Below are 15,014 nucleotides of genomic sequence, written 5' to 3'. Positions count from 1 at the left end.
GCGTCACGTGTGTCATCACGTGATCCTCATGCGTTCCATGCTCGGACCAAAAAAATGGCTGTGCGTTCCACAGCATAGAAAGCAGCCTAAGGGAGAGTTTTTCTTATACCAGATATTTATATATACGTAGCTGCAAGATAGAAGACTGTTAGAAACCATCTTTTCATCTAAAGTATATAAAAAAAGGTAATGATGTGTCCTCTATATAAATAAAAAAAAAAAAAAACTGATTATTCGTTTTTTTATTTATACTGATTATTCGTTTTTTTATTTATATAGAGGACACATCATTACCTTTTTTTATATACTTTAGATGAAAAGATGGTTTCTAACAGTCTTCTATCTTGCAGCTACGTATATATAAATATCTGGTATAAGAAAAACTCTCCCTTAGGCTGCTTTCTATGCTGTGGAACGCACAGCCATTTTTTTGGTCCGAGCATGGAACGCATGAGGATCACGTGATGACACACGTGACGCACGCGTCACAGATGACGAATGCGGAAGTAGCCGACAAGGGAAACGGACCCGGCTTTTTTCATCTCGGCAAAGTGAATACACCTGAAGGAGAACACCCTGACGAATTAGAACTGCAGGATTTGAAGACACCCACTATTCCACCAATGACTCTAAGGGACTAGCCCTATATAAGATGTTTCATTGTTAGTATGTTTAGGATGCTGCTGTGATTTTATGTACCTGTCTGATTACTGATCATTGAAAGAGGTCCCTGAGGAAGTCCTTTTGCACAAGGACGAAACGCGTAGGACCAGCATCGTTATCTTAATTTGTTTTTATGATTTTTATCATATACCTTTCTACAAGTGAATAAATTGCCATTTAAGTACTCCGTTTGGTCTGCTGTCTGTGAATCTCCTAGCTGACCCGGATACCCCATTGGCTATCACTCGAGGAGGGAGCTTTTAAAGGAACATACCCCCCTTTTTCTTCCACCAAGGGGAGGCACCTATAACACGCTTTATTTGTCTTGGCTTTAGTAATAAGTTATTTAAGGTTATGAAAAACATAATTGTGGAACCGTTAACCAGAACTTTCAATGAGGCTGTAAACAGAGGATAATTTCCACAGAAGATGTTGAGGGCCAATATTCTGCCAATTTTGAAGACAGGTAAAATATCAACAGATGTAAAAAGCTATAGACCGATCTCTTTAATAAATGTAGATGTCAAGATTTTCGCTTCAATTATTGCAAAGAGATTAAAAACAGTCTTGCCTGAAATTATTAATCCAGACCAGGTTGGATTTGTCCCTGGAAGAAATGCAGGAAATAATATCAGAAGGTTAATAGATTCAATTGATTTGTCAGATAAGAAAGGGAGTCCCCTGCTGATCCTGTCATTAGACGCAGAGAAAGCGTTTGACAGGGTCAGCTGGGGATTCATGTTTAGGGCTTTGAAGGCCTTTAATATCTCGGGATGGGTGTTAGATGCGATAGGCACCCTGTATAAGAAACCGGCAGTTAGGTCCATAGGCCAAAATATTTGTTCAAATTGGTTTGGCTTGGAAAACGGTACGAGACAAGGCTGTCCTTTGTTGCCAATTTTGTACATTATTACCGTTGAAATATTTGCTTCAAAAATTAGACAAAACACGCTAATTAAGGGTTTGCCTATTTCTAAAGGAGACTTAAAGATCTCATTATATGCAGATGACACTCTCTTGTATGTCGCTGATCCAGAAAATTCTTTGCCATATGTGATGGCAGAAATCGAACAGTACAGTAAGGTATCCAACTATAAATTGAACTTATCCAAATCTATTGCAATGTATAAGAATATAGCACCAGATATAATAGAAAAACTACAAAATAGATTCAACTTTTCTCAATCAGAAGAATTTGTCTACCTAGGAATTAGAATAAATAAAAACCTAGAAAGAATAATGGAAACAAACTTTATGCATCTTTTGAAAAATACAAACAAAGACTTAAAAGAATTGTGCCATTTAGAAATATTGTGGTGGGGTAAAGTTAATACTTTGAGATCTTATGTTCTGCCTAAGTGGATTTATTTGTTTAGGATGGTGCCATTAATTATTCCTTTACCATGGCTAAAAATGATCAAATCTTCTTTTGCTAATTTTGTTTGGAGGGGGGAAAAGCCTAGAATAAAAATGAATACTATGAGCTGTAATATAAATAAAGGGGGATTGGGCTTCCCAAATGTTGAAAGATATTATGAAGCTGGGATAATGTATCATATGGCAATGCTGCAAAAAGAGATATATCCAAAAGAAGTATGGTGGAGGATTGAAACAGATCTATGTCAAACTAAAAATCTGTCTAATATTATATGGAATAATAAGGTATGCGATTATTCATTATCATTTGTGTTGAATCAAATAATTCCCATATGGGACAAAGTAAAAAAGAAAATAGACATCAAAAATAGGATCTTGGGTTTCCAAGATATAGAATGCCTTGAAACGGATATAATGAACATATCGCTAAAAGATTGGAAAGCTGTAAATATTAGAAAGGTTGAAGATCTAATGGCGAATAATGAATTAAAGACCTTTTATATTTTAATCAGGACAATGTCCCTTCCAAATCGAGAGGCTTTTTCATACCTAAGAGTTAAAAACTATTTGAAGAACAAATCAATTATGAATAATGGAGAATCATACCATATATTAAAAACAATCTTTAATAGGAAAGATTCAAAGAATCTTTTCGCAAAATGTACAAAATTACTCGATATTACAAAAACAGAGAACTTTCCAACAGCAATAAAAAGTTGTGAAAAAGCTCTGAACTGCCCTATATAACTAGAAGAGTGGTATGAAGCAATAATCAAAGTAAATAAATATGTGCACAGTCTCTCCTTAATGGAAACTTTTTACAAAGTGATCAATAAATGGTATCTAGTACCCTCAAAATTGTCAAGAGTGTCACAAGACAATAATGATCTATGCTGGAGATGTGGTGAAACTAAGGGGGATTATCTCCACATATGGTGGAGCTGTAAAAAGGTATTACCCTTTTGGCTTATGACCAAATCATTACTGTATAGTTTAAATGATATCAAAAATAAAAGCTACACCAGAAATTATGTTGTTGCACTTGAGATGGCCTTTCCTTAGTAAAACGAATCAAGTTCTGACAACACATTGCCTGGTAGCGGCAAAGATTATTATTGCCAGGAATTGGAAAAATACACAGCCATTTAATGTGTTACAGCTCATTCAACAATTGAAATATCAGATTCAAATGGAAACAGGGCTGAATAAAATAAAAAATCAATATAAGGACTATGATAAATGGGTAAATTGGCTAAAAAACTGGAGCAACTAGAGAGAGAATTATTAATAATGTCTTAATAAGCCCTAGAGAGATAAGAATGAAATAGACATTTCCCCCCCCCCCCCCACACACACAGTTTGTCTCTATGGTAAGGAGATACTTCTTAAGAAATACCAATAAGAAAGAGAATACATACATTTATAAAGTTTAAATAAATTAGGACATTTTCATTAATTAATAAACAAAATAGAGGAGACAGGGATGAGCCAGTAAATATTTATGATGACTAATATACCAAGCCATAAATGATGAAATATTCGAAACGATAAAACGGCAGGTATGGTCTGAAATATAAAAAAAAAAAAGAAAAGAAAAAAATAAATGTAAAGGGTTACTCCAATCCTTTTGAGTGCATTGTTTTCTTTTTTTTTTTTTTTTTTTTTTAGTCACCACTTCCCGTTTGTTTTCTAATAAAACCTATTGTTGCAACGCTGAGTAGGCAGACTCCTACCATCATGACAACTTCTAAAAGCAAAAGTGATCATGATAGTTGAAGTATCCATTTAAAGAAAGGAAGTTGGTGGGCAAATAATGAGAGCCAAAGCAAATGGCCAGACAATTGTAAATTGCGCCAGCTGCCAGTCAATCTTAGGAGCAGTTGTTCAAAAGTCGGTTTGTCCCAAGGTTTTTATATGCCAAGAACTGGTTGTATTACGTTTAAAGGAACACTATAGGGTCAGGAACACAAACATGTATTTGACCCTATGGTGCTAAACCCACCATTTAGGTGGCTTGCTTCCCCTTAGAACCCTTAAAATGAATTAAAGGGACACTATAGTCACCAGAACAACTACAGCCTAATGAAGTTGTTCTGGTGAGTATAATCATTGCCTTCAGGCATTTTCATGTAAACCCTGCCTTTTCTGAGAAAAGGCAGTGTTTACATTGCCCCTTGCTACACCTCCAAGTGGCCACTCGTCAGATGGCCACTGGAGGGGCTTCCTGGCTCAATGCTGCATAGTAGGCAGTACTGCTATTCAGCGTCTCCACGCTCTGCATTGGGACGCTGAATTTTCCTCATAGAGATGCATTGATTGCATTGGAGTGGCCACTTGGAGGTGTCCCAAGGGGGGTGTAAACACTGCCTTTTGTTTGAAAAGACTGTGTTTGCATGGAAATGCCTGCATATAATAATTATACTCACTAGAACAACTACATTATGCTGTCGTTGTTCTGGTGACTATAGTGTCCCTTTACAGTTTTTGAGGGATTCTATTACTGTTGTTAAATAAAAAAAAAACAATTAATTGATTTTGATAGAATTAAATGTTTTTTTCTGTTTTTCAGTACTTTCCTTTGAAATGTTTCATTTGTCTCCTTCGGGTTTAGTAGTGAAGATTCTAGTTCATTTTATCTTACTCATTTTTTGTCTTTCACCTCGGGTGCTTTTTTAAATAATGAATTTAATAAGGATTTATGTTCAGTTAGCTACGCATTTTTGGATGATGCATTACATCAGGTTAGGTTTCATCAGGTTAGGCATAGTGCCCTTTTGGCTAAAGTTGATATTGAATCAGCTTCTAGGTTGCTACCTGTTAATCCAAAGGGTTTTAATTTTTAGGTTTTTCTTTTAAGGATCAATTTTATTTTGATTAATGTTTGCCTATGGGCTGTTTTTATTTTGAAGCATTTTCCACATTTATTGAGCATGTTGTTAGTCTAGGAGCATAGAGGTTTTGTTTCCAAAGTGTATTAGTTAGACAATTGTTTTATTAATTGGTCCAACAACTAATGTTGAGTGAGCAGGGATACCGCTGGCTAAAGAAAAAACATTCGATCCAACTACATTGACTTAGGCAATTGACCCCAACAAGCACAGCACGAGCATCATTAGACACACTTGGATTATGCTCAGATTATGCTCATTATGCTCAAGACCTCTACAGAGAGCACTCAAACAGTACTCCCTCCTGAGTGTGCCACAGTGGGCCGGTTTGGGTGAGGGGCAGGTAGGATGACCAGGCAATCCTTCAGCTGGACCTGCCCCCTTTTTGGGATGGTTCCAATAATGCAATTGTGTCACTTGCCTGCCCCCATACCCTTCTCCGGCCAACGTCCCAATTCACAGAATGCTGAAGTTGGGAGGTATGACTTGCTCAGGCAATATTTAGTCCTGAAATGATTGGTATGATTTCCATCTAAAGATTAAAAATGCCCCGTTAGTGGAAATTTAGAGCATGCCATGAGTTTTGTCTTCTATATAATGGGAAAAGGATGTTGAGAGAGCAACTTATAGGAATTGCTAGGGTTAGAGAGTGAGGATTCAGGTTTATTTTTTTTTGATCATGTGCATTTGTCTTCTAATGGTGATGATATGTTGCTATATCACCTTTTGTTCTCACTCGGCTGTTGGGGTAAAGTCTTCCTCTGGTTTATGGTTTAGGGAGGTTGGATATAGTTATTGTTTAAAGGAACACTATAGCGTTAGGAATACAAATATGTATTTCTAACGCTATAGAGCTCTAGTCACCATTTAGGTGACTAGGGCCCATCCCGCGGCGAATAAATGGTTAATTAACCATTTATTTGCTTACCTTAATCGGCACTGGTGACCTCTCCTCCATTGACGTAAGCTTCTGAGTGGAGCCGAATGCACATTTGCGGCCAGAGGTGCGCATTCAAACCTGCCCATAGGAAAGCATTACTCAATGCTTTCCTATGGGGATCTTTTTTGACGAATAAGTGTGATTTACTGTGTAAATCGCAGAAGTAGCCTCTAGTGGCTGTCAGGGAGTTTCTCTGAAACTGCTATGTGTTCAGCTGCAGGGTTAAAACTAGGGGGATCTGGCACTCATTGAGCTGAAGTGGTCTGGGTGCCTGTAGTGGTCCTTTGAACTAAAAAGTAATTCTGGCTATTGTATGGCTTAGTGACTTATTAAAGTGTATATATGTTAATGACAAATATTCAGCATAATTTCAACTTAAAAATGTGTTCAATATTAGCAGATGTCTTTCTGTTTGAGAGTTTTAAAACACACACACACCAAACCAGGTGATTGGGAATTACCATGCTGAACGCAAGAGGTTGGAACTCTTGAATTGAACATGTAAGGGGGGCACCTTAACATTCTCCTATCCATTGAAATGATTAAGGTGTCCCTTTTAATGAAGCAAAACTGTTCTGACAAAGCTAACAAGCCTGACACAGTGCTGGATAGAATGCTTTACCAGATGGCCAATGCTAAATTATTCATTCGCTCCTAAAAAAATAGGGAGGGGCTTACACATGATCCTCAGACCATTTCTTTTTTTTACAAATTGAATTTTTATAAAATTTTCAGTAAATATAAGCAGAGCACTGACACATATGGTTGGCAAATAACAAGATTCATCAAGAAAATACTGAAAACTATTTTGGAGAAACAAATGTTTAAGCCCACAAGAACATTCCTAAATGATTACAGATAAAGGCCTATAAAGGCCAGAAGGGATTGAGGGAGCAACATCCCCAGATTACTTAAGTGTATCGGGCAATCTACCCAAATCACCGAACCAGTGGAAGAGCTATGTGAAGTAAAATTAGTGAATAATGTTTAAGAGTAGAATAGAAGAGTAGAAAAAAGAAAGGCTGAGAAAGTGAGGGAGGTGGTGGAGGAAGAGCCGAAGGAGAGGGGGGGGGAATAAAGGGAGTGAAGGAGGACTGCAGACCATTTCCGATTTTTAAAGAATTTTATGAGGCATTACATGATGACATCCATGGTTAAACAAAGGACTCAGAACAAGTATAACACCTCCTTTTTAACCTCTTAAGGACCAAACTTCTAGAATAAAAGGTAATCATGACATGTCACACATGTCATGTGTCCTTAAGGGGTTAATGCATCTGTGAAATTGCTGTATTTGCTCACTTTCACTCTTGATACAGACCTCTGCTATCGCTACAGCCCAAAGAGACATATATTAATTTGTTTGGGATGGTTAAGAGGGGCAGACTTACACAGACTCGAATGCACAACAAAAGGCCTGTGTGGGCTTTTCTCCTTCACAACTATTAGAATATTGTAATGCTGCTCAGCTTGCCATGTTATAGCAATTAAATCTTATGGGTTGCCCATGCATGTGGGTTTGGCAGATGCATGAGCAATATGTAAACTTTTTTGGTTGCATTCTATGGTGCACTTTCATAATAACCACACTTTACAGCCTTACCTCAACCTTTGGAGATGATCCAGAAAGGCCGTTTGCTTGCCTCCCTGTTTTTTTCTAAGCCTAGAATGTAAGCTTGTTTGAGTAGGAAAAAAACACAAAAAGTCACCTGTGCTCTTCCCAGATCCCTATGCATATTTAAACAAATGGAGGTTATTTAGTAACTCCAATAGCCATTAGACGGATGCACACCTGCCACATCAAGACAAACCTCTTAGGTGGGTCCTACACTGATCTTTCTCCTTGCTTCCTTGAGCTTCAGGCAAAGATATATCTAATGAGACAGAGTGGGGTATTTTTCTAAACCCCTACATACTTATTAACACTTAATAGAGAACACATTTTGAGTAGGGCTTGCAAAATCCTCTGTTCCTGTGTGTCCAACTCGTCTGGTTGGACTTTGTTGGCACTTGATAAATAATAATAATAAGAGTATGTCATGTCTGAAAAAGTTCTATGGAGTAATTTCCTTTATTATTGTGATGCACAGAGTAGCTGCATTTTGTGCCCTTCTATATCAGTATGTATGAAGGTGTGAGTAATACATTTTGGAAGGCCACTTTCATGCTGCCTTAGTAGATACCAAGGTTATTGTGTGTAATCTATTCTCAAGAAATCTATATCTCTTTTTCACAGTAAACTTTACCATGGTTAAATAGGACATGGACCCGATGGATACTTTAGCTTGTGAGGACTGCAAAGATATTTATGAAAATACATTTAAGATTATCGCTTGTACCTCTTTTAAAAAGTGGTTTTAAGGAGCTCACTAGCGGGTATTGTCATCCTATGGCATTGCACAACATTTACCTTACTAAATATTCTTCCTGCCCTCAAGGCGGTTGAGAGACCTCCATGTGTGCTGGTTGTGTTCATTTATACAATCACTGTGGAACTCCACATTTACAGCCAGCGCCTGATGTTTCGGTAGTGTTCCTAAACCAAGACTACGAGGACAGTCAAATTGACATGGCAGCCAACAAATTATGATTTTATATATTAGAATTGCAAAACTTTAGAAATCTCTTCGCCCGCCCATTCCCATGTTTAAATTAATGCTGAAACATTTCACATTCTCTCTATGGAGTTATTCAGAGCTTGGTCCTGCTTGTGATTGTCGTACCTTTTGGATTTAGCAAATATAAATTGTTCTCATTCTGAATGTAAATATTTCCTTTGTTTATTGGAAACTTTAAATACTGTCTGTCTAACTACTGGAAGTACAATAGCTATAGAATAGCTACACACAAAACAACCATCAGACAATTTTTTCTTTGTCTTAATAAAAAATGTTTTTTAAATATATAGACATATTATATCATTGTAATATAAACATATTGTTGTCTGTTGGTTAATATTACCTTTCATGATTCATAATTCAATAACAGAGAAACAAAATGCATAGGGACCCATTCATGGAAGAAATTCAGAGATTTTAGAATAGTAATGCAGCATAATGCCTTGTGTTCACATTTGTGAGTGGTATGTTAACATCCAATAAGCAGTCTAGTTTGTCAATGATCTTTGTACAATAGTTCAATGTTCCAATGTACAAAGACCTGACAAATGTTGTCTCTGCCCAACAGGGAGATGATATCTTGGACCGAAGCTCCGAACTTATCTACACTGGAGAAATGCAGTGGATTTACCAGCCGTATGGACGCAACCAGCAGAGAGTTTTCTTCCTCTTTGATCACCAGCTGGTTCTCTGTAAAAAGGTGAATGTAACAATTATCTGGACAGAAGTATGTTAGCAATTCCATTGAGTGTGTGTATAAAACACGGTCAACGAGGGGTACTTGGGAAATCATAGAGGACCGTCATAATAGGACCATCATTATATGTCAATAATACGTTTCCCTATCATTGTTATGTATCTTGCATATTACATATTTTCACTTATTTAGAATTCCAGGTACCATGAAACACAGATACATATAAAAACAAAGACATACACACTCAGATACACATGCATTCACACAAACACACACATACATACACACACACTATCAATGGTGCTTCTTTGATGCTTAGTGCTGCATTGGGACATACTTATCCCAGAATGCCAGACATTTAAAGAAGTGTATTCCTTAATCTGCAGCTGTATTTATTCATTTTATCCCTCTCTCATTGTTTGTGAAGGGTGATGATCTCTTCCCTTAACTTTGTGGACCATTCTTTTGACTTGGGCATATTTCTAACATGCTTTCAAACATGACACTCAACAAACCCCTAGCCAGATCAGGTATTTCAAGTGTCCAGCTCAAGCATACATAATGATATTCCATGAGAAGGTGGGAAGATAGAGGGGTAATGTGTTCCATCTACCCAACCTCTCACCTGGCATATAAATAAGAGAAGAGTCACAATATTAATGAAGGCAACAGCAAACTGCATCATCCCTATCCCATCATCAACTCCATCATCCCTATAATTGTGTGATGTGGCCAATACAGTAAAGACAGCTGTCAGGCCCAATTCAATTTTCTAATTTCAGAGTGATCATTTCATAGTGTAGAATCAATAAACATAAAAATTGAAAAGGTAATTGTTATGATTCCCTCTGGGCATGCATCTCACTGTATACTAGAGCAGACATAGGAAACCTTCGGCACTCCAGATGTTTTGGACTACATTATACTACATTGGATTATGTTGCCAGCATTATGGGTGTAAGAGCATCATGGGGGATGTAGTCTACAACATCTGGAGTGCCGAAGGTTGTCTATCCCTGCACTAGAGAGTGCTTAACATCTTGCCCTAGGGCATATTTCCAAACCATCTTTGGGGCAAGCTGTGCACCATGGCCTTCCCAACAAGCCACTCAATTACAGATCTAATACATATGGTTACATGTGATATAAATGAAGAACACGGATACTAACCATCAACCAGAGACTGGATTTAAATTTGGAGAGATAATAGCAGGTAGGAAACTTAAGCAACAAACTTGGGAAACAGTCGTTAACTAGCTGTTAATACATTTCAAAATATACCTTTACTCCATCAAAAGTATTAAAAGTCAATTTAATTAAAAGTACATTCAAATAATATTCATTTCATTTGATTTATGTGTTAATTACTATTAATGATAATTTTAATGCATTAACACGAGCATGATCTGTTTATTTAATTTCAGTACAGTATGTGAAAGTAGATTACAATTGAATAAGGTCTGCCTGTGTGGTGTTTTATAATCAAAAGCTTTAAAAAGCAGTGTTATGGCATTTATCTGTAATTATCAGATTTACTCTCTTAGCCTTTCCAACACCAGTCCCCAATGCACCATTACTGCAGATATAAACCCCATTAATTATACCTAGATTATTAAAAGTCAGGAGAGAAAGGAAAAATCCTTTGATAATGTGTTTTATAAAAAAAATTATAATAATGCCAACATAGCAAACAATGCATGGAAATATATAGGTACCGTATATACTCGAGTATAAGCCGACCCGAATATAAGCCGAGGCCCCTAATTTTATCCCAAAAAACTGGGAAAACTTATTGACTCGAGTATAAGACTAGGGTGGGAAATGCAGCAGCTACTGGTAAATTTCTAAATAAAATTAGATCCTAAAAAAAATATATTAATTGAATATTTATTTACAGTGTGTGTATAATGAATGCAGTGTGTGCGTATGTGTGTGTGTATGAGTGCAGCGTGTGTGTATGAGTGCAGTGTGTGTATGAGTGCAGTGTGTGTGTGCATGAATGCAGTGTGTGTGTGCATGAATGCAGAGTGTGTGTGCATGAATGCAGTGTGTGAATGCAGTGTGTGCAGGGCCGGTGCAAGGATATTTGCCGCCGTAGGCAAAACATTTTTTGCCGCCCCCTCCCCCCCCATATGTCCTGACTTCCCCTCCTCCTCCCTCAGTGGTCCTTACCTCCCCACCCCCGTGTTCCTTCACTCCCCCCCCCAGTGGTCCTGACTCACCCCTCCCCTAGTGGTCCTTACCCTCCCCTCCCCTAGTGGTCCTTACTTCCCCCTCCCCTCCCCTAGTGGTCCTTATCCCACCCCCTACCTCTCATAGTGGTCCTCATCCCCCTTCTCCCTCCCATAGTGTTCCTTATCCCCCCCATCCCTCCCATAGTGGTCCATATACCCCCCCCCCTCCCTCCCATAATGGTCCTTATACCCCCCTCCCTCCCATAGTGGTCCTTATCCCCCCCTCCCTCCCATAGTGGTCCTTATCCCCCCCCTCCCTCCCATAGTGGTCCTTATCCCCCCCCTCCCTCCCATAGTGGTCCTTATCCCCCCCCTCCCTCCCATAGTGGTCCTTATCCCCCCCCTCCCTCCCATAGTGGTCCTTATCCCCCCTCCCTCCCATAGTGGTCCTTATCCCCCCCTCCCTCCCATAGTGGTCCTTATCCCCCCCCTCCCTCCCATAGTGGTCCTTATCCCCCCCCTCCCTCCCATAGTGGTCCTTATCCCCCCCCTCCCTCCCATAGTGGTCCTTATCCCCCCCCTCCCTCCCATAGTGGTCCTTATCCCCCCCCTCCCTCCCATAGTGGTCCTTATCCCCCCCCTCCCTCCCATAGTGGTCCTTATCCCCCCCCTCCCTCCCATAGTGGTCCTTATCCCCCCCCTCCCTCCCATAGTGGTCCTTATCCCCCCCCCTCCCTCCCATAGTGGTCCTTACCCCCCCCCTCCCTCCCATAGTGGTCCTTATACCCCTTTTTTTTTTATTATTAATTTTTTTTTATTATTTTATTTCTTATTTTATTTATATATTTTTTTTTCGTCCCCCCTCCCTGCTTGATATATGGCAGGGAGGGGGGCTCTCCTTCCCTGGTGGTCCAGCATTGGTAGTTCAGTGGGGGGAGAGGGGGGCTGGCAGAGCTGTACTTACCTTTCCTGCAGCTCCTGTCAGCTCTCTCCTCCTCCGCGCGGTCTGTGCAGCTCCCTCTGTCAGCTCCCAGTGTAAGTCTCGCGAGAGCTGCGGCTCTCGCGAGACTTACACTGGGAGCTGACCGAGGTGCTGAACGGACGGCGCGGAGGAGGAGAGAGCTGACAGGAGCTGCAGGAAAGGTAAGTACAGCTCTGCCAGCCCCCCTCTCCCCCCAGTCTGTATTATGGCAATGCAAATTGCCATAATACAGACTCTGACTCGAGTATAAGCCGAGTTGGAGTTTTTCTGCCCAAAAAATGGGCTGAAAAACTCGGCTTATACTCGAGTATATACGGTATATTGCATTGTACACATGCAAACAATTGTGCTAGGTAATTACTGCAATTAAACAAAATAGTCAGGTAGCGCCTAAAATACTATTAGTGTGTATATATATATATATATATATATATATATATATATATATATACATACAGCTAAAATAGCAAATATAAAAATAATATATCTGTAAAAATTAAGTCCAAACTTAGAGGTGCAACCAATGGGGAAACAGCAAGGTGTCTTCATAAAATCAGAAGAATCAGCAAAGATTCTGGATCGTGGTCAATATAAAAGAGAAAACAAAAGGAAAACTCAAATGGTATAGTATATAATTTGGTAATATTAGATGATACGTAGGTTTTTGTAGTCTTACTCACATTTATCTGAGCTAAAACCAGCTCTAGTGATATGCACATGCAGTGGTGTTGATCCTCCACTGATAGAATATGCGTGAGAATACGGTTGACAAATCTCTCAGCAGCGTTATGTTCAGAAGACCAAAAATAAAGAAGAAACAACAATAGTGCTCCCTATATGAACCAATCCAGGAGTAATAAGAAGAAATAGACACACATGTGTTTGAGCAGAACAAGACTGCTCAATGTGTAGGCATAGGTGGTTTTATCCCTACGTGGGATTCTTTGTTGAGATCTTCGCTGGAGCAGTAGACCAGGGAGCCACTTCTGAAGTATTCTCAAAAGGTCCATGCAACTGATATTTCAGCAATTATTTCAAAAATTATAATAACTAGATTTTAGGATACTTATGTGAGTATTTCACTGTACAGGGGGCCAGGTGTTAAAGTATAAAAATAAATAAAATACTACTGAAATAAAATAAAGATCAAAAATAAATAAATAAGTCAATGAAATAATAAAATAAAAATAAGTATAAAAATTATAAATAAAACTAAAAATGAAAGGTATATGACACACTCATAGGGAAAAAGTAGCCAATATCCCTTATTGAAACAGTAATTAAAATAAACCACAACGCGTTTTCGCCAACACAGGGCTTTATCAAGTGGTATCAAACAGTCATAACTGACAAACAGAAGTATTTATAAGGAAAACAAACATAGAGATTTAAGTTTGGCACAAAAATGACATCATTAACATGCGCCAGTAAGAAATATAATTATCTTTTAATATAAATAAAAATACTTTTTAATAGTTTATTAATAATCTATAGGTGTCTTTAACCCTCCATGTATATTTGGGGTTAAGAAACAAAGGTTATCAAACAATTTTAAAAACAGTATAGATTGTAAATATAGTGGTCACGTGGACCGCGACTGTAATGCCGTGTCATGTGACCGAACGTGGTGGATTGAGGGAAATGTAGGCATAGCACAATATAGATGTGCTAGGCAGCTGTCTAACTCCCAGCTAAACATCAGCTAAAACCTGTGTGAAATTGGTCTTTGTGAACTGGTCCATGCGGCCGGCACATGAGGGGGAGGAGAAATGTGTGCATATATCCACAACGGCATAGACCCAAATGAGTGGCCATGCTGGACCAATCAAAAGGCCCAGTGGCCATATTGGTTGGGGAATATTTAAATTGGTAGGTGTATTGAAATCAATTTGATGGTCTTAGCAACCATATTTGTTGGGGAATAGTGAACACGAATATATTATGAAACTTTTCCTTATATGGGAGAGTGTTTCTGCAATTTAAAGCGGCACTGTCATGCCGAGTTCCGTTTTTTTTTTAACCCCCCTCCCGCCTCAACTACATCCAATCGACCCCCTAGTCACCCCCAAATGCCCCTATGCCCCCCACATTACCTATTTTTTATTCTTTATTTTCTGCCCCGATCTATATTCAGGGCGCCGCCATCTTTGTGTGGGTAGGTGAAGTCCCTGTGGGACACGTCATCTACCCACACTAGATAGCCCTGAGATTCCCGCACATGCCCAGTGAAACATCTGGACATGCGAACGGGAATTTCACCTATTCATTCATTCATCAGACAGACGAATGAATGAATAGAAAAAATCAGACGAACAAACTAACACTGTGTATCAGTGTTCGTTTGTTTGTTCGGTTTATTACAAGGAGGGAGCTACCGGCGTGCAGCTCCCTCCTTGCAATATGTAAAGACAGAAGCGGCAGGGAGCAGTGCTCCCCACCACTTCATAAGCCCCCCAGGTCCCCTCCTCACTCTATGGGGGTCAATATGACCCCCATAATAGCACAAGGGAGATTAAAATCTCCCCAATGCCCCTACTCGCTATATCGCGAGTAGGGGCATGTCCACTAAACAGTGAGCAGCCTGTGGCTGCTCACTGTAAAAAAAAAAAAAAAAAGGGTAATAAGGGGGGGACGGGGGACCTACTGTCCTCCCCCGCCGGCCCCCACCCCTGGAC

At 39.2% G+C, this 15,014-nt stretch overlaps 1 protein-coding gene across 4 annotated transcripts in view; it reads left to right on the top strand.

Annotated features, from left to right (window-relative positions):
* Positions 1-15,014, top strand: part of ARHGEF9 (Cdc42 guanine nucleotide exchange factor 9) — a 347,057-nt gene that overhangs the window by 318,146 nt on the left and 13,897 nt on the right. For all 4 annotated transcript variants that reach the window (XM_063432082.1, XM_063432083.1, XM_063432085.1 and 1 more), the window contains one exon: positions 9,055-9,186. In XM_063432082.1, the coding sequence (XP_063288152.1) occupies positions 9,055-9,186 (132 nt within the window). The remainder of the gene's footprint in view (positions 1-9,054; positions 9,187-15,014) is intronic.

The sequence above is a fragment of the Pelobates fuscus genome, chromosome 9 (genome assembly GCF_036172605.1).
Source record: "Pelobates fuscus isolate aPelFus1 chromosome 9, aPelFus1.pri, whole genome shotgun sequence".
Lineage (NCBI taxonomy): Eukaryota > Metazoa > Chordata > Amphibia > Anura > Pelobatidae > Pelobates > Pelobates fuscus.
Note: the sequence above shows the minus strand (reverse complement) of the source record. Positions and strands in the feature narration are given on the sequence as shown.